This window comes from Tamandua tetradactyla, chromosome 3, assembly GCF_023851605.1.
Source record: "Tamandua tetradactyla isolate mTamTet1 chromosome 3, mTamTet1.pri, whole genome shotgun sequence".
NCBI lineage: Eukaryota > Metazoa > Chordata > Mammalia > Pilosa > Myrmecophagidae > Tamandua > Tamandua tetradactyla.
This window is the reverse complement of record NC_135329.1, coordinates 6,764,137-6,783,395: the sequence shown is the minus strand read 5'-3', so window position 1 is coordinate 6,783,395 and position 19,259 is coordinate 6,764,137. Positions and strand designations below refer to the sequence as shown.

The 19,259-nt window shown below is 61.3% G+C and overlaps 1 protein-coding gene across 1 annotated transcript in view; it reads right to left on the bottom strand.

Annotated features, from left to right (window-relative positions):
- KLHL29 (kelch like family member 29) overlaps positions 1-19,259 on the bottom strand; it is a 263,233-nt gene that overhangs the window by 14,045 nt on the left and 229,929 nt on the right. Inside the window, exons 6-7 of the mRNA XM_077152213.1 lie at positions 8,719-8,857; positions 869-1,071 (exon numbers count right to left, since the gene is read on the bottom strand). Coding sequence (XP_077008328.1) covers positions 869-1,071; positions 8,719-8,857 — 342 coding nt within the window. The remainder of the gene's footprint in view (positions 1-868; positions 1,072-8,718; positions 8,858-19,259) is intronic.

Genomic DNA, 19,259 nt, shown 5'->3' with positions numbered 1-19,259 from the left:
CGCCAGGTGCACCTGGCGTCACGGACTCCTTCTTTTGAGTCTTTCCGGAAGCAGCATTGCCCCTCCTCGGCCAACCTGACCCTCTAGAATCTGGAGTCCATCGGGCTGGCTCTCCTGAAAGCTTGGGCCAGTGGTTGTCCTGGCGGCCTGCTCTGCAGCTGAGGGTCCTCATCCTTCCGGAGGACCTCAGCTCCCCCACCCGTCTCAGGGCCCCTGGCTGCCCCTCGTGGACCTGTTCCCATCCCCAGGCACAGCCCCAGTCTCCTCTCTCTGCACCCCACACCCCAGGCCACGGGCGCCTTGTGACCCTGCTCTCTCTGCCCCTTCCTCTCCCTGCCCCCACCCGGGCTGGGCAGCAGCCAGCTGCGGAGTAGGTGTGACTCTGTCCTGGGAGGCCAGGCTGGGGGCCCAAGGGCGGTTCAGCTGCTCTTCCAGCGCAGGTGTCTGGTGTGGACCAGACACCAGAGAAGTTCAGGGAAAAAAGCGCTTGTGGCCGGTTTGTTCAGGCTTCAGAGAACGGGCCGGGAGGCCAGGCCCAGGCTGGCCCTGTCGAGGCATCTAGCCTGCCCTCTCTGCCCGTCTGCTCCCGAAGCTGGGTGCACCTCACCAGGCAGCCTCCTGCCTGCTGGGGAGCTGTGCCGGGTGCCCCGTCTGTGTCACTGGGCAAAGGCCTTTGCATGACACAACCACCAGGATTACCATCTTAAGACACCTTCGTGCGATCCGGCCACAATCTAAAAGGGGCTGGGTGCACGCACAGACCCGCCTCCTCACCCTGGGCGTGTTGGAATTTCTCACGCGTCTGCACACACACGTGCCCCCACCCCCACGCAGGCACGCACCGAGCCACGCGCGTGCCCCGGCTCACCGAGAAAGGACACGCAGACTTTGCAGAAGGTGTGAAACTGGAACTTGCTGGCCGCCTCCAGCAGCGTCTTGGCGTTGGCCGAGTCGATGACCAGCGAGCCCGTGTAGACAAACTCCAGCAGCAGCTCCAGGACGTCGGCCTGCAGGTTGGACAGCACCAGCTCCAGCTTCTCCCGGCCGCCCTGGGCACCGTCCCGTGTGGACCTAGGCACAGAGACCAGGGTGTCCTCATCCGCCAGCCCTGCGGCCACTGCGCCGCCTCCTCGCAGGGCGAGGGCTCCCTGCACGCCTGGGACGCGCCCTTGGTTTTAGGACTCAAAGGACACGGCCATGGACACGCCTGAACCTAACGACCTCACACGGGATCTGGAAGAGAAGGGTCTGACCAGAGATGCCCCCGAGAACAGAAAACCTGCTTAGCACTACTCGGCATGTCCATGCAAAAAAAAAAAATGATGCAAATCAAAAAGCATGAGCTGTGGATGGGGACGAGGACTGGCCGGCCTCAAAGGGAAACAATACGGAGCAGCCCTGCTGCGTGGGGCGTCGGGTCCCGGCCACGGCAGCCAGGATGGTCTCCGAGGGGACCGGGACTCGGGCGGCGATCGGTTGGGGGCAATCAGAGCCAGTCTGCAGGTTGGTGTGACGGCCCCCAAGACCGCGCGCCCCGAGCCGTCCTGGAAGCCCCTCCCACCCCACCTGTTTCCCCAAACATATTGCTCCTTTTGAGGCATGGAGAGGAAGCCCCTCATGACAGTGCTTTGAAACTGAGGACGAGACGAGATAGACGGACAGAATGGTCAGAGCTGGGGAAGAGGGAGGGGGGACAACCAAGGACTTCCGCCACAGACAGCCAGCAGCCATGACCTGGGACCTGGCCCGGGGCGGGGCCCTCCTGCCACATGGAACACGGGGTCAGAGGTCAGAGTGGCCTGTGTGTAGAGTGTGCATCGGGCGTGGGAACTGGGGGGAGCGGGGGAGGGACACAAATATATCAATATGTTCATATCTGGTGTCTACAGAAATACAAAACCATGGAAAGAGAGTCTGAGGCCCGGGCCGCCGCGCCCTACAGCTGGACCTGGAAGGAAACAGAACGAAGCAAAAATACCAGCAGTACAAGGTGACGCCAGGAGGAGAAATACCCGAGCGTTAGGTCAGGAGGCAGCCCTCTTGGCAGCGATGGGCAGGGCCGCCCCGCTTCCTGCTGGGGCTGGGGGCTGCCAGGCTGGGAGACGGCCTCTTGGCTGGCCCCCTCACTTCCGAAGAGGCTGGGGGGCTTCAAGAGTCTCGTGACGGGTCCCTCGGGAGCACCTGTGGCTGGCCGTGGGGGTGTAGAGGGGAGGCGGGGTCGTGGGTGGGCCGGGCCCTGGGCAGGGGGCTCGGGAGACCTGGCCAGTGGCCATGGCCTCTGGCACCCTCGGCCTCCTCTTCTGTAAAACAAGAAGATTGAACCAGACGAGGTCTTAAGCGCCCTGGAGAGTTCGTGTGAAGGAGGCTGGAAAATGCTCCCCCCTGAGAGTCCTCTTGACATGCCTGAAGCTGAAATCCCACCATTAGCGCAACGGCTGCCTGGGTGAAGCCCTGGTCTCTGAAATGCGCACGCTGCCAAGGAGAGAAGGGGCGACATGAGGCTCCGGGCTGCCTCCCGGTCACTCACCTGACCAGGACCTCAGGGGGCTGCAACGCACAGCCCAGGCAGTTCAGGAACCTCAGGGGAAAGGGTGGGGGCGCATGGTCTGAGCAGAGGCCCCCCCGACACCACACGCACACAGGGTCGGGGTGACTTCTTCAAGCCGCCTGGCACACCGCAGTCTCCCGCCTCCCCGCAGGGCCTCCACCAAGGGTAAAAGGAGCTCATCAGGGCCACTTGACATCGCAGGAATTCTGTCCCGCGGCCATCTGGTCAACCCTCCCCCCTGGACTCCCCCTCCAAGCTCCCTCCTTTGTCACTGCCGCCCCCACCTCTGCCCAACACCCTGCTGCCGGGCCTCACCGACACATGCCCTTCACCTCTGGGGAAGCCACTCGGGGCCCAGTCTGGGCGGGGCTGACGGGGCAGAAGTCAGGCTGTCACCTTCCCCAGTGGCCCTGGCCCCTGCTGTGTCCGCCTGTGACCATGAGTCCTGGGGACAGTGCAAAGCCAGCGGAGAGCGGGGCTGGGACTTTAGGACACATGTGCCGACACCCACGTGCCCTGGCTGGCCTTGTGGCATCTCCCAGCGAGGAGGGGAGTGGGCAGCTGGAGCCCTGGAGCCCACGGCTGCAAGTGATGGGCCTGCTGAACCCGGCGGCTGCCCTGCGGGTGGATGTCCCTGTTGCCCAGAGGCTGAGCCAGGGAAGGGGTCCTGGGCACAAGCTGGTGCATGTGCGACTGATGAGCCCAGGGCTCGGTGGGGGCCCCCTGGAACACAGGGCAGCGCAAGTCCCTGTGATAGAGGCAGCGGCTCCGCTGCTCTCCAGGCCCCTCGGGGGTGCCCTGTGGAGAGGAGGGGCCCATAGGGCAGAGGCTCCGCAGAGGGTGGCCAGAGGTCCCCGGGGCCAGATGCCGGACACCAGGGGTTGAACCCCGGTGCTGCTCAGCCACAGGGGAATGAGGGGGCCTGGTGGGAGATGCCCTGTCCGAGGCTGAGCCCAAGAGCTGGACAAGGGCGGGCAGGGCCCTGGGAGCGGGGGAGGCGTGTACACACTGATGAGAGCGCAGCTGGTGTGGGCCGCGGTGCCCCCCGGGGCCTCCCCTGCCGCAGGTGACTGCTCTGCCGCCTGTGCTGAGCTGGTTCGGGTCGCAGCACTTTGAAACAGCCTGGAAGGGCGGGCGCAGGCCAGGACCCGGCAGCCACGGCCCTGTCAGGAGGGGTCTATGAGGCTGGCGCTTGGGACCTGGGAGGGGCAGGCCAGGGCCGTTGGGGCCACGCCGGGGCCCAGAGGTTCTGCCAGAAGACCAGAGCCTCCCAGGAGGGGTGGGTCTCACGGGGGCTGAGATGGGCCTCCGCAGGTTCAGGACAGGCTCCAGCATCTACCCCCACCTGCCTCTGAGATTGGGGATTTCCATGTTGCGGCTGGAACTGGGCACTGCCCGGACGCCTGGAACAATGGAAGGGCACTGGGGGCTGTGGTGGGAGGGGGCAGCCTCCGGGCAGCAGGGCATCTGCATGGGACCTGCTGGGAGGCAGGGCGGCCTTTCCGGCGTGGCTCCCACCTGCCCTGCGCACAGGGTCTCGGGCGCATCTCCTTGGCTCTGGCCGCCCACCCTCACGCACCTGGTGGCAGCTCTCGCAGCCATTCGGCCAGCGCCTGGGGCGGCTGTCCCTGTCCTCCCGTGACACACTCTTCCGGCCACCATCCTCCTGCTCTACCAGAGAAAGGGGCCCCGGGGCCTCCACCCTCGCAGGGGAGTGAAGCGAGGTGTGTAGATGCCTCGGTCACTGAATTAAAACCTACGGGGTGCCCCACATCCAGGACCTGAGCCACTCGATTCTGTGGGTCCACAGCTTCCCCCGCCACGGCTGGGGAGTGAGGGAGAAACCCCCAGCTGTATGTGGGGCTCTGTGACACCAACTTGGAAAAATCAGCTAATTTGTTCCATCCATTTTCATCAACATGGGCTCCACCAGGCTGTGTGGACAGGGATGCAGCTGGTGGGGGGGCGGGCCAGGCCCAGGTCTCTGTCCTGTTTGGCCTGGCGACAGCTGCAGCTCACTCTGTGGCTAGGCCTGTCCCTCCACGCGTGGGCTAGGGCTGTGGGTGGCAGCGTTGGCAGGGAGGGCAGCACTGCAGCGGGCATCCCTGTGGCACCAAGCGCTCTACAGAGGCCTCGGCCCCAGGGGTGCACGGGAGGTGTCTCGGGCCAGCAGAGGCGCCTGGACCCCCCACTCTGCATGTGGGAGGCGGCAGCCCAGGAGCCTGCTCAGAAGCTCCTCTTTGCTTCCGGAAGCCCAGGGCTCAGCCTGCTTTCCTCTCCTCGTTATGGCTCCACCCAGCCCTGCCTGGTTTTCTCCTCTGAGCCTGGGGGAGGCGGAGGGATGGGCGGCACGCAGTGTAACTGTTCCCGTGGTCCAAAGGGTCCCCTCTCTTCATCACAGGGGTTGCAGGGCGATGGTGGAGCAGGCCTGCCTTGAGCCCCCTGCTGATGTCACACTTTCTTCTCTAAGGCACCCCGGCAGCCCGAAGCCCGCTCAGGCAGGGGGTGAGGCCTGTGACCCTGCCTTCCTTGGGAGGTCCTGTGGCCAATTTACAAGTGTTTCCAACAGACGCACACACCCAAACTGTGCATATACTTTTCCTTGCATATGTGGCCATGCTGTCAGCCCTGGGGCTTCACTTTCCTTCCTCACAGACGTGATGCACATGTGAGAAACTCCTTTATGTCTGTGCAACTCCTCTGGGTTAGCAAATTGTTGGTATGAGCTTGAGTTCTGCAGCCACACCTTGACCCGAACCCCAGAGCCGCGGGCTGTTTAACTTCTCAGGGCCTCCGTGTCTTCACCCACTTCTCGGGGCTGGTGGGGAGTATTCCAGGATGACACGAGCCATCTTTAGAAGCTTCCTCTTGGGCTGATCAGAGGAAGAAGACAGGGGTTTGGGATCCAGTAAGGGAAGACCTGAGGGGAAGAAGCTGCAGCCTCCCACAGAGTCTTGAACACCTCCGAAGAAAGAACGCGTGAACGCAGGGGGTCAGCCTCGGGCGGGGACCAGAGAGCTGGGCCGCGGCAGACATGCACCCGGGGGTGCCTGCGCCCAGCTGGAGGCGGGTCAGCCAAGGAGGAATGGAGGCCCTGCTTGGCCGCACGTGGCCTGGCGGGCGCTTCTCTGTGACACACCGACCTGCCATGCCTACCCTAGGCGGGACCGAAGGCCCCGTGACCCGGTTTCCGAGCCCCTCTCGGGCCTCGCCCGCAGGGCTCGGCATCGCGGGCTTCTCCGTCCGCGGCGCGCCAGCCCCGGTCGCCTGCCGGCAGGTTCGGGTCCTCTTTCCCGCGTCGCGTTGGCTGCCCGAGAAGCACCTCTCAGTAGCTGCGAGCACCTCTAGAGCTCCACTGGCAGGCACCCCTGCCTGCTTGCTGGCTGAGCCGCGAGGGAATGACTCGGCACCCGCGTTTCCCTGGGCTCGGGGCGAGAACGTCCACACGGGATCGGGGCGCGCGGCGGCCCCTGGCCGGGCTCGGGGTGCCGGGACCGTGTCCCCGCCAGGCGTGGGAGTGCGGGCGTCCGCCTGAGCTCTGGGGCTGGGCTTGCTGGGACTGTGTCCTGTTCCTGACGTGCACGCGGGGGCAGGTCCGTCCCAGCACTGGGCCCGCCTGGGGTCGCGGGGCCTCGAAGCCCCTCCGCCCTCCTTCTGCAGAAGGGCCTCCTGGCGTGTGGGGGGGAGGCCCCGTGTCCTGCAGCGCCGTTCTGTGCGCTGCGCAGGGAAGTCCCTAGGGTAACGGACACAGAGTGGCTGGAGAGGGCAGGGGGACACCTCTAGCTGCTGTCTGACCAGGGAGCGTGAAAACACTCGATCAGCGTACACGGCCAGGAGAAAAGGGTCTCTCTGGAGGGACCCTGCTTTTCCTTCCCCCCAGGAGGGTTGCAGTTGGCAGCGCAGGCGCTGCTGCGCGCCCGCGGCTGGGAGGAGGGAGTCTCCTAGAATCTGAAATGGCTGCACAATAACGCGGGATCTGCAGCCACCGGGTGCCCCTGGGCTCGGCGCCAGCTCTTCCCAGCCCTGGCCCTCGGGCTCTGACCTCTATGGGCTCCAATCCTCCAGCCCGGCTGCCTCCGGGGCCCCTCTCCTCCGGCTTGGCTGTGCAGCTCGCCGTGTCCCATGCTGAGCTCATCGTCTCCCCCAGATCTTGTCCCGTCCCAGGAGCTGTCCTCCCGGGGACCCGCCTTCCTCCTGTGGCGTCCAGCACTCCTGGCCCCTCACTGGGCTCTGGTCTCACGTCCCGAAGTTGACCCCTGGGAAGTATCCCCAGGGCTGGCCCAGCCTATTCCAGAGGGGACCTGGACGTCACTTGAGTTCATCCCTCACTTTACGGATGAGAAAGCCTGAACCTGAGAGAGAGGACGTGATTTGTCCAGGGCCAACGGAAGTGGCAAAGTCAGGTGGAGAGTCCAGGTGTCATGGCTTCCCCGAGCTGCCAAAGCCACTCCCTTGTCCTCCTACCTGCTGGTGGCCCCCTCCCCGGTTCCTACAGCCCCCTCACCCTCAGGCCATACCCTTTGCTCCCCTGCTCACGCCTGCCCGGCCCCTGGCCCACCTTGCCTGGAGGGCGCTGCCTCCTTCTTGGCAACCTGCCCCAGAATCCCTCAGAGTCCACTCCAGCCCACACACTCGGGTCACTGAGCTCCCATCTAGTGGCCTCCTGGTCCCTGCTGGGTGGAAGAGCCTGGCCTCGAAGGAAAGGCCCCTGAAGGCAGGGCAAAGGACTCCTGTGTCCTCTTCCCCTTGTCTCTCTCTCACCCAGCGCTGGGCCAGCACTCAGGGCTGACCTGCCTCCTCCTGTCCCCTTTCGAGCCCTCCACTTAATCTAGAGAAAAGGCCAAGGGCCTAGGAAACCACACCTGCAACCTAGCAGCTGGGGGGCTGCTCGGTGCTGCTTCTGGAATGTGCCAAGAGGAGTGGCTCAAAGACCTCCACTGACCAGAAGGAGCCCCTGAACCTGTTCCTGCACCCCCAGACCTCACGCCCTGACCCCCGAGCTCGGACAGGGAGGAGCCAAGCACCAGGGGTTGTGACAGCTGGGAGGTGACAGAGACCCTGCCCCTTCCTGCAGCGCGAGCCCAGCTTGGCTGACGGGACTCGCACACCAAGCAGCTCAGCTTTATGAGAAAGGACACAATGGGTGGGAGGGCGGTGCCAGCCCGCGTGCCATCCTGAAACAAAGCACAGTCACTCGGGGGTTAGTTGGCGAGTTCAAACACAGCAGCGGGGCCACGCCGCGCTGCTTCCTCCCACTCTGAACACAGGCCTGGCGCTGCGTCACCCCGGAGAGGCTGCAAGGCAAAACGAGCAGAGGCATTAATCTGCTGAGGGGGGAGAGAAACGTGGGCGCTCCCTGGGCCGGCCCCGCGGCCACTCTCCCTCACTAAGGAGCTAGGAGGTGACCCCTGACTTCTTTGCAAGGGTATGAAGCAGACAAATTAAAAAATCAACATAATGGAGAAGAAGAAAAAAAAAAAAGATGCTCATGCACCATTAAGACTCATTCAGGTGGAAATAGCCGGGGCGAGGGGGAGGGCTGAGGGAAGGCAGCAAAGGCTGGGAGGCCATGTTTAGGACAGGCCTGGTCTGCACTCAGACAACGCTGCTGCGGGCTCAGGGTACAAGGGTCGAGACAGGCAGCATGAATGAGGCTTGGGCTACAAGTCTCTTCTCCCCAACTTGGACTGGGAAAAGCAGCCCCGTGGGAGCCTTGTGCTCCTCAGTGGGGGGCAGTCTGGTCAGTCTCTTTGCTGTCACTAAGTTCACCCTTGACAGCAGCGCAGGTGGTGCTGGGAACCCCACACTGGCCCAGTGGGGTCAGTGGGCAGTGGTCCCTTAAAATGGAGTCTACTGTCCTCCTAATCCCAGGGAAGGCTTGTGGGCCACTGAGAACATGGGATCCTGAGGGTCGGGGTCGGAGCATGTGGTCTACTGCTGGCAGAGGCCCCTGGTGACCAGAAAAGCTGTGTGGGGAGGGTTGAGGGCAGTGGCTGCTCTGAGGCTGTGTGTGAGAGGAGACTCGAGGAGGAGTAGGAGAAGGTGAGATGGCTACTGGCTCTGTGACAGGGAGTCACGCTTCAGGAACCTGCAAGAGAGGGGAGGAGAAAAGCGACACAAAAGCGTCCTACAAAGGAACAGACCCGACCACAGCTGGAAGGAAGGCAAACCTTTGAATCAGGTCCTTGAAATACAAGCTGCAGGAAGCTAGAACATTTTGGTGGACTTCAAACTCTCTGCCTTCAACAACAATTTTCAGGTCTGTAAATGCTTTCGCTCTGCGCTGCTGGTTCAATTCCTTCAACATTTCTGCAGAACAGAGAAGACAGACAGGGCCAGGTTCCCATTAAGAGTTTTCTTAAATTATTGTTTTAATTTTTTTTTCTCAAGAAGTAGAGAGATAGGAAATACTTGATACTGTTTCTTGGCAAGACTGGTTCAACACTGACAGTCAAAAGAAGTCACAAACATAATGCGTAAACAAGCAGGAACTGGGAGGGGCTACATAACCAAAAGAATAACTTGAAAAAGCAAAAAACAAGTGCGATAAAAAAAAAATCAAACCCAGAAATTGAAAGTTTGGGGAGGGGGTTTGGGGTGAAGATTCCCATACTGACAATTGGAAACATAGAGAATACATTATCACAGACAACTAAAAACTGTTATATAACTACATAACAAGATCTCCAAATGCCAATGAGTGCTGATGTATTGGATACCAAGTAAAGCGTGGCACTGTGATGCAAGATGGGCTGCATATGGTTCAAAGGAGTAAAACCACAAAACCTGCAAAAACAGCGTCCCTCATGTTAGACACTCAGAGCCAAGGTCGGGGGGCCAGCACCTCAGGGAGGGGAGCCAGGGGTGCACCGGCTGGGAGAAAGGAGGGGACTGCAGGTGCCTGGCAAGCATCTCCTTCCATTTCACACTTGCAAGGATTTGGGGGAAGCAAGCAAGGGGTGGGGACTCTCTGAACCTCCTCCCATTTCCTGAGTCATCCCTTCAGGACTTCCACCCTTGCCGGGGGTCAGTATTAGGGGGTCTGGCTTGCAGATCCCGCAGGTCCCAGGAAGCGGCCTCCGGGGCCTTCCCCCATCCTGGGGTGCACCTACCTTTTCTTGGCCTCACCTGGGGCTGATGGAAACTTCTCCCAGACCCACCCCAAGGCTCAGGAGGGAGGAGGGAGAGCCTGCCAGCCGCCCTGTTCAGTTCACACAGACTCTTCCACTTGCCAAGGTCAGGGCCTCCAGCCTCACCTCCCCTGCCTGTCCTGGGACTCTGCTATTCAGTGTGAAGCCCCTGGACACAGCTGCTCTTAGCATCCTCGTAGCCCAGATTCTCGGGTCAGAACTGCCTACTCTGTCATCAGGCAGGGCTGTTTCCTGTGGCAGATGAGTGGAATAGGGTGGTCTGCAGAACTGAGCCCCCCACCCCCACCCCAAGCCCTCCAGGTCTCTGCTGCACCAAGGCTGGGGTTCTAGGAGTACCCCCCAGTGTGCCCTGCCCCTGCCTGACCAGTCACCTCCGTCCATAGTTGCTGAAAGGCCAGCCCAGCTACCTGCCAGGAGGCCCCTTGGGCTCAGCTTGGTCACCGAGCCTTGGATGTCCTCGTGGGTCCCTGTGCCGCTGCTTCTACATGTCTGAAATGGGGTGCAGCCTCATGCATCTACTGATGAATGTGGAAGGGCAGATGGTAAAGATGAGCTCAGAGATGGGAAAGGGCCTTGGAACCCAGGCTGTGCATTCTTTGTGGGGACGCACCAACGATCAAGGAGCACGGTGAGAAGTGGGAAGACCCCAGAGAACACACTGCACGTGGGGACCGCCCTCTGGCGCAGCGCGCATGGCCCGGGCACCGGGCCCCGAGAGCCCCACGCATCAGGCTCAGCCTGAAGGTGCATTGGGCAGCCCCAGGGTCATCCCATGGGGCATGCTCTGACCTGGAGCAAGGGCGGGGGCAGAGGGGGCAGGTACCCCAGCTGGAGGCCAGCTGCTCAGAGCAGCAGGTGGACAGCATAGGGTGTGCAAGGGTCCAGCCTGCAGCTGAATGGGCTGGGGGAGCAGCGGGGGATGCAGCAGGGTGGGTCAGGGCCCCCACCACTTCCTCTTGCCTCAAGATCCCAAACTGAATCCTGAAGCCCACAGCGAGCTGCCAAGATTAGCCCCGGCTTCAGACGAACCATGACTCATGCTGGGTTGCAAGGGGCTGGGCGGGCACCAGGAAAGCACGGTGGCTGCAGGACAGCCCTGAGCCTGGGCCCCGCACCCTCCCTCCTATGGGTGCATGACCTTGGGAAAGGTAATCAAAGTCAAGGGAGACAGTTCATGAGAAGCTGCTCGTGGAGGGCCTGGCACCCAGCTGGTGCCCAGTCGGGGGCAGATGCAATGACCGCTGATGGGAAGGCTCTCCCCAACAGCCACTGAGAAGGATGAAGGCTGGACCACGGCGGGACAGGACAGACAAAGGGTGAGGAACAGGACTTGGGCGTGGAAGCCTTGGCCCTTGGTGCTGGGCAGGGTCCTGAGATGAGGGCTTTGTCCCAGGCTGGCGGATTTCCCTTCCCAGGCCCGGCCAAGCCCCTGCCTCCTCCAGCGTCCTCAGCCTGGGCTGGGGGTGCCCCGAGGCCGGCAGATACCCCTCCACACACACACACACACACACACACACACACACACACACACATGCATGCACATGCACACACACCTGGGAACAGGCCCTGCTGGTTGGAAGGCCTCCCCAGGAGCCCCGATGCTCCAGAGCTCCTCAGAGATTAAGGGGGTGTCCTTGGCTGAGACTTGGGGTCTATGCCTGAAGGCCCCCTCGGGTAGGTTCAGGCCGTGGCCTCCTCCCCGGACCCCGGTCCCCCTGCGCCAGCTGAAAGGCTGCCCTGTCCCGGCTGCAGGAAGCGCCCACCACCTCCAGTATCTGAACGCACCAGGGGCCTGCTGCGAAAGGAGGTCCCTGTGGACCCCTCCACAAACTGAAAAGTTCTTCCCAAAGTGAGTCATCCTCCTCGACTGGTAAATCCAGTCACACAGTGAGTCACAGGGAGCCAAACGCTTCCACGGGCGATGGGGACACCTGGGTCCCCCTGGCACCTTCCAGGCGCGGTGCGTGTGAGGCGGGCGTTGCAGCCCGGCAGGGGCAGCCACCTCTGTCCTTCGCTGCAGTGTGGTGACCAGGGGTCAACAGAGCAGTGGCTCTGTCCGAGGCCCAGAGCTCAGGGGCCACGTACCCAGGCTTGTGGCCAGCCCTCGCACAGGGACCGGAGCAGGATCCGGGTTTTCCAACACCCCGCCCCGCACCCTCCCCTGGCCCCGACCTGCCCCGTCCCCTGGCCCCGCCCCGCTGCGGAGAGCGGCCTGAGCTGCTGGTTCAGTCTGGAAGGAGACCCAGCCAGGGGGTCCTTGTGGAGGTGATCGCGTGGGTGCAGTAGGTCGCCTCAGCTGCCCCCCAGACCCTCGCAGGCGTCTTGCCTGTATCCAGGCCGCATGCTGAGGCCGCCGCGTCCCACGGCCTCGTCTCCGCCCGGGTTTTCTCCACTGCCCGCGCCCAGCTCCCCTGGAGCCACATGCGCCCACCCCACCACCCCATGCCCTTCCTGGGTGTGCCACCAACATCCCAGAAGATGCCAGAAACCCGCACATGGCCCTCCCCCCAGCCCTCCCCTCCGCGCTCCACCCCCTGCACCTGGGTTTTTTATTCCTTTCTCATTGTTATCTTCAACATTTGCCAAAAAGCCTGATGTATGTGTGTGTGTGTGTGTGTGTGTGTGTATACCCACATGTACATCAGGTGTGGTAGATTGCAAAAATTCTTTGTGGCTTCTCCCATCAAAGGGGTGGAGTCCATTCCCCCGCCCCTTGGGTCTTGGCTGGCCTTGTGACTTGCTACAGAATGTAGTGGCAATGACATCGTGTGCGTGCTTCTGCTCTCCTGGGACTCCTGTCCCCACTGCCATATGAATGAGTCTGGGCTGGGCTGTTGGAGGATAAAAAGCCACATGGAGCAGGGATAAGTATCCCAGCTGACCCATTTAAACCAGCCACTCCGGCCAAGATGAGCTGCGCCTGACCAAGATCAGACGAGCCCAGCCTCAACTGCCAACCCCAGAACCATGATCTAAACAAGTGGTTGTTGTTTGAAGCTTTGGGGTCGTTTGTTAGACAGCAAGAGACTCCTCATACAGAAGGCATGAATAAATGATGGAGTCAGGTGTGCAGGGAAAGGTCCCTGCATCAGTTTCCCCTTTGATGGTTTGGTTTGAGGCTAGCACCTAACACTCAGCCGTGGAGATCTCTAAATAGCCCAGGCTTAAATTCCTTTACCAGTGGTTAGGGGAAGCTGCTACTGCAGACCCAGTGGCAAATGGTGAAAGAGGGAGAGGGGACTCGGGCAGGCTGTGCAGGGGCTGGATGCTTTGTTTAGAGGAGGGTGACGCCACAAGCAGAACTGAGACCCAAGATGAAGTTGCAGCCAAACTTCTGCATATTTTTCACCAAATGACACAAGTTATTTGTCAGAGACTAATGGGCTCATTCCAGCTGGACTGGAAAGGCTGTCTGAGGTAGTAATAAAGAGGAAGAGATGTCAAATATTAAAAGGAAAAGAACGTCAGTGACTTTGCAGCTGGGAAGTCCATTAAATCAGAGCCCCGAGAAAGGTTTTCTGTGGCCAAATACTTTTTTTCGCAGCTCAAGTAAGAACCCAGCTAGGTGATAAATGCTCCCGATTCTGCTGGTATTTATGACACATAGTTGATAAAGGGTCGGAGAAAATGATAAACTCAGAGCAGTTGTGAGATATACTGAGAAAGCCCAGCGAGGCCCGGGTCACACACGCCCAGGGGATAATTCACCCGGCGTGGGGGGAGCCGCCGCGTGCACCGAGGGGACAGGCGCTGCCGCGGGCAGACACGGCCGCCGTGGGCTGCAGGCAGGCAGTGCTAGGAGGCCTCCTGGGCTGAAGGCTGCCTTCCTCCTCCTCCTCCTCGGCTCAGAATCAACTGGAAGGTCAGCCAGGCTCCGGCTTCCAGACAAGCCCGAATCAAGCCACGGGTGCCCTGCGCCCACCTGAGAGTGGAGGGGTGGGCTCTCCTCCAGGGTGTCATCGCTGCCCCGATCTCATCGCCACTGCACAAACCCACCTGGGAAACTGAGTCCTCAAGACCAGGGGGCGAGAATGACTCAACGGCCTGCCTGGACTCAGAGCTTCAGTGAGGACGCCTCCCCGTTGTCTGCTGTGGCTCAGAGGGAAGTTCCTGCCATTTATCCGAAAGGAACCGCATCCCTGAGAGCAGACCCTGCCCCTCACTGGCCTGCTTTTTCCAAGCTGTTGCACGTGGGGGGACGAGACCTGCTTCTTTACCAGTGAAAGATCCTCTGGCCCGGGCTGCACACTGGTGGGTGCTCAGTTGGCAGGTAGTGGGCAGAAATGAAGATTACTTTCTGGTTGGAAAATTCCTTTGCCCCTAAGATAGTATAAAAGTCATTTACATTTTCCTCCACTGGAAACCTTCATAAAACAGAACCATCCCCTTCTCTTTCCCTGGGTTTATCTGAGGGCTAAGGATGGATCAAGGGCAGCTGCCAACCTGGGCTAGGGGGCAGCATGGCTGGGAGACCTGGATGGAGCCACGGAATCACCATGATGCCCACTGTGACCTTGGGGTGACGTTCCACCTTCCTGGGCTCTTACCTCATGGAGAGGCCTTCCGTCACGGAAAGCCTTGGTCCCCTTTTCTAATCCCCTCATGGTTGGCTTGCAGAACTTCTGCCACCTGTTCTCAGCTCTGCTCATAGCTGCATCTTCTGTTCATGTCCCCGCAGCCCCCCGCCCTCTCTGCGGGTTCATTCATGCCCTGTATGTCCTGGTTCTTCCTTTGGTTGCATCTTGCTGCCCCTTTGGCCAAGTTTCCCCCCTGACATTTATTTCTTAGAGTCCTATCCATCCCTCAAGGCTCAGTTTAAACCCAATCCTCCAGGAATTTTTACCCAGCACCCTGGTCAGAGTTAACTTTTCTTTCCCCTGTGGGTCCATGAGACTTGGCTGGTGCCTCCATTGCACAGAGATTCCAGAAGCATGCCTGTCTGTCTGTCTGTCTCCTTTCTAGGCTGTAACCACTTGGCCTCACATGGAGCACCTTGCACCATGACTTGCATAGAAAGTTCTTTCTCTTTGAAATTCAGGGTGAGCCGCAGACCACACGCAGATGTGAACCTTTCCAAAACATGATCCATCAAACCCATTTGAAATGTCACAGTTGTGGGAACTGGATAGAGAGAACGCAAAAGTCAACCTTCTCTAAGTTGTGATGAGGAGAATCAACAAGAGCGGGTCCTTTAGAAGGCATCAGTGAGGCTGCCAGGTCTGCTAAGAGTGATGGAGATAACTCCACAATGGGTATGACAATCTATAGTTGCTAAGCACTGTTACCTTCATTATCTGGGCTTATTTATTTATTCTGTTCTGCTCCAATGGCTTTGAAGGGCCTTGGATGCGCTCTTGGGAAAGGTTGACCACCTCTGCAGCTGCTGGGCACAGGTGTGGCCTGGGACCCCCAGGCAACACTGCAGAACAAGGTCTGTCACACAAGGGGCAGAGAAAAGCTGCCTTCGCGACTCTCCAGGCTTCCAGCTGCCCTGACGGTAAGAGCTGCTCCCCCGCCCCCCAATAACTGGTCACATTCATTGACAGCGCTTGCCTTGTGGCTTCAGGGAAGGGAGCGGCGTGAGGATCATAGTACCAGCCCAAGGAACACTGCCAGAGGGGTGGTCCCTGCAGAGGTGGGGGCAGATCCTTGGGTGCAAGTGGAGGGAAATGCCCTGGGTGGCTCAGGCATCAGCAGCAGTGACTCCTTCCTGCCCATAGTAAAGAAGCACCTGTCTTGCTCCTTCTCCTGCTTCATGGGGGTGACGAGAATCCTCAGAGCAGGAGGGATGAAGAATGTGTGGGGAGTCAGTGTCCAGAGTCCGCAGAGGAAGGCCGGGCTTGAGAGGGGTGACTGATAAATGAGGCCACGGCCGGTGGTGCAGCGGGGTCAGCAGGGAGCTGGGACTCTAGGGTGGAGTGCTGAGGTCAGGGTGGGGGCGTGGGGGGTGACCTGAATTGAGCACCTGGGGGAGTTGTCAGGACCCTAAAGGGCGTGTGGGAACCAGAGCAGGAAGAAGGGCCAGGTGGAGGCTGGAGCAGGTGGGCTGGGAGTGGCCAGGGGGTCAGCAAGGGGGGTGGCCCTCCAGTCCCTGTGTGAGGCAGATGGCCCCCCTCCAGGAGTGAGAACTTGGAACCAGGGAGCGGTGGTGAGCCGGGGGCCTTTGGTTCTCAGATCAGGGGAGGGTGAGCCTGTGACGGCCCCAGGGACAGAGTTGAAGCCGATGTCTGGGATGGGGGCGGGAGGCTCCCTCTCCCTCTGTGCTCTCCTAACACTCTGTGCTTCTATGCAACTGTGTTCTGCCAAAGCACATTTATTTAGAGATGCTGCGGCTTTCCAGTGGGGGTGGTTCCCGCCTGGAGGCACCAGAGCCGAGAGGCCGGGCGAGGTAGCTGGGGCCACGCGAGGGAATCGAGTTCAGCACCTCGGAGAGCTCCAGGCTCCGAGGCCGGGCAGAAAGCTGGGTGAGCTCTGAGGAGGGTAGGGGGTGCCCCGGGGCTGTGGCTGTGCTCCAGCTCAAGGAGGCCGAGGTGCCGACGCTAAGACCCCGGGGTCTGCGGACTTCAGACAACTTGCGTCTATTTAGGCCACTTGCTGGTTTATTCACACTGAAGGGGCTGTGTCCCTCCCGCGTGCTGGGCGCTGGGCAGGGGTGGGGTGCCAGGAACACGTGTGAATGGTACAGTCCCAGACCTGGGGCAGCTCACAGCTTAATGGGAGACCTGAAAAAATAACTGCCACGCTGTGCAAGAAAGCTTCACAGGGACAAGAGGACAGAGGGGTAGGACTAAAAATTTTGGTTGGGGTGACCTTGGAGTTAAAAAAAAATCCTCCTAGCTGATTCAGCTTGTGGGGGCTCTGGGAAGCTTCCAGAGAGGAGGGGACGGCTAAGGGGAGCCCTGAGCGAGGAGCGGGAGCTCACCAGGTGGGCTGGAGAGGCGAGGGGCGAGCAGCAGGTGGAAGAAGGCTGTGACATGTGACAGGGCCGGCCACGCTGGGAACTGGAGGGTCCCTGGGCGTGCATGAGGACGTGTGCTTGCCTGCGTGCTTTGTGCCCGCGTGAGCTGCAGGGGGGGCGAGCCTGTGGAGGCAGGAGGCCCATGTCCATTTGCGAAAATAAACCTGAGATCTGTGTCCCACGGGGGGCCAGGGGCTGTCGGTCCACCCCCCACTCCCCGACCTCCCTTCTTCCTGACTGCGCTCTGCTCTTCCAACCCAGGACACACAGTCAGCCACTTGCCAGGGCCCGGCCAGTGCTGGGCACCGGGTGGGGGGCTGGGGTGGGGTGGGAGCTGCAGGAGGAGAGAAGGCAAAGGGCGGGATGACCAGAAAGTGCAGAGGCTGTCGGGGAGGCCACAGCCACGTCAACTGTACAGAAGCAAACACACACGAGGTGGGCTCGGTTTCCTAATTTACTGGCTCATGGTCTCGACGCGCACTGACTGCATTTACTGAGGCCCTGCTGCGTGCCAGGCCCTGGACTGTGGAGACGAAAACCAGCTTCTGCCCCCAGAGAGCCTGCAGTCCGGTAGGGGAGTCAGACGCTGGGGTGGACACAGGTCCATTAGCCAGAGACCTGGGACTTTGAATCGGGAGGGAGGGTAGACACGGCTGAGACACGTGGTGGCTGTGGGGGTTGTGGGGGGCTTGTGAGCACCCAGTGGGAGGGTGCCAGTGGCAGGGTTCCAAGCCGCTGGGGCAGATCTGGCCGTGCCCGCTTCCTTCTGCTCCTGCCCCAAATCCCCTGCCGGTCCCCTGGCCTCGAATAAATGCCATTTGGCTTAACTGTGTCCGAGCTGGGTTGTGTAGGTTGGCACCCCAGGATTGGGACATGTGGGGTGAGGAGCTCCCCTATGGCAGGACCGCCAGGGCAGCGCTGACCAAGCCTGCTGTGACAGGGAAGGCGCCACGGGCAGGTGGCTCGGTATTGGACGTGTCAGAGGAGACAGCAGGGCATTTCTGCCCGTGGCCTGCACATGCAAAGGTCCAGGGCCACACGGCTCAGTCCAGGGGCAGAGGGCATTGGGGAAGACTGGGATTGGGGAGGTGGGGGGCAGGAGATGAGGCTGGGGTGGGGGGAGGTGGGGGGCAGGAGATGAGGCTGGGGTGGGGGGGAGGGGGGCAGGAGTGAGGCTGGGGTGGGGGAGGTGGGGGCAGGAGATGAGGCTGGGTGGGGGGAGGGGGGCAGGAGATGAGGCTGGGGTGGGGGAGGTGGGGGGCAGGAGGTGAGGCTGGGGTGGGGGTGGGGGAGGCAGAAGATGAGGCTGGGGTGGGGGAGGGGGGCAGGAGTGAGGCTGGGGTGGGGGAGGTGGGGGGCAGGAGAGGAGGCTAGGGTGTAGGCAAGGGCCACCCCAAGAAAGGCACTGTAAGCTGCGTTAAGGACCCTAGAGACTTTTGAACCAGGAGGGCGCATCTGGAAGAGTCACCCCGGTTACCTGGGGCACAGAGAGCAGGACATCGGTAGTGCAAACACCTGGGACCTGTTGAGGCAGGAGGGCTGGAGTTAGAGGCCCAGCCCAGGGCATGAGGGGGTCGGGGGGCTCTGAGCTCCCTGGGGGAGCAGAGCCAGCACACTTTCCCGTCCGTTCTAGGGCAGGGGCCAAGGAGCGGACTTCCTCAGTGCCTGCTACCACCACCCTCAGGGCTGGGCAGCTGCAGAAGCAGTGTCCAGGGCTGCCTGCCGTCCTCCCCCACTCTGGAGTCTCCCCTGGGGGACCCTCCTCTGATGAGGACGTGCAGGCCGCCTCCCTAGCCTTGGCTCCGTTTTCCGTCTTTCCATTTTACTCTTATTTTAGCGGCAAGACGTTAACTCCCCAATACACGCGAACTCCAGAGGCGGCCAGGCCCTGGCCCTGGACAGAGACGTGCGCTGAAGGACGCACGTGGCCGGCGCTGCAGACGTGTTGGCCGGAAGGCAGAGCCCCGCGGCGGCCTCCACACCCCCGACGCAGCCCAGCCTCCCAGGCGCGGTGTCCCCATCCCCGCAGAGCCCAGGCCTGCGCCATCCGGCAGCTTTGTCCCCCAGGTGGGTGCTAGGGGCTGCCTCCCGTTCCCGGAGGGCGGCTGCGGGCTGGCCGGCTTCCCCATGTCACTGCTCCGGGATCCCGGGGTGACCGTCACCCGTCACCTGCCCACCCCTGAACCTGTCCACCCCTGCTTGAGTGCAGGCAGCCCTCAGGCCTTGAGCACAGCACCGTGGACGCAAGGGGAGGGCGTGGAATAGAGGCCCGGCTGCGGGAATGGCATTCCCACGTGCGGCAAGGCCCCCATAGCCACAGAGGACACCCCAAAAGCCCACCTTCTCATGTGCCAAGTTCCATGACACCTACTGCCGTCTCCTTCCCGGGGGCTTAGTCCCCAAAGGTCTGCCTGCCCAGAGAGGGGAGTCGGCGGCTGCAACGGGGGCCCGGAGAGGGGGTGGGCAAGAGGGAGCTATAAGGAGGGGGCAAGTTGCCTGAGCCTCCTACCACCTGTTTTAGTGAAAGCCGTTATTGCCTACAAATTCCGAGGGCTGCAGCAAATTAAGCAATAGTTTCACAGGACTTGTAGGAATTAGTGAC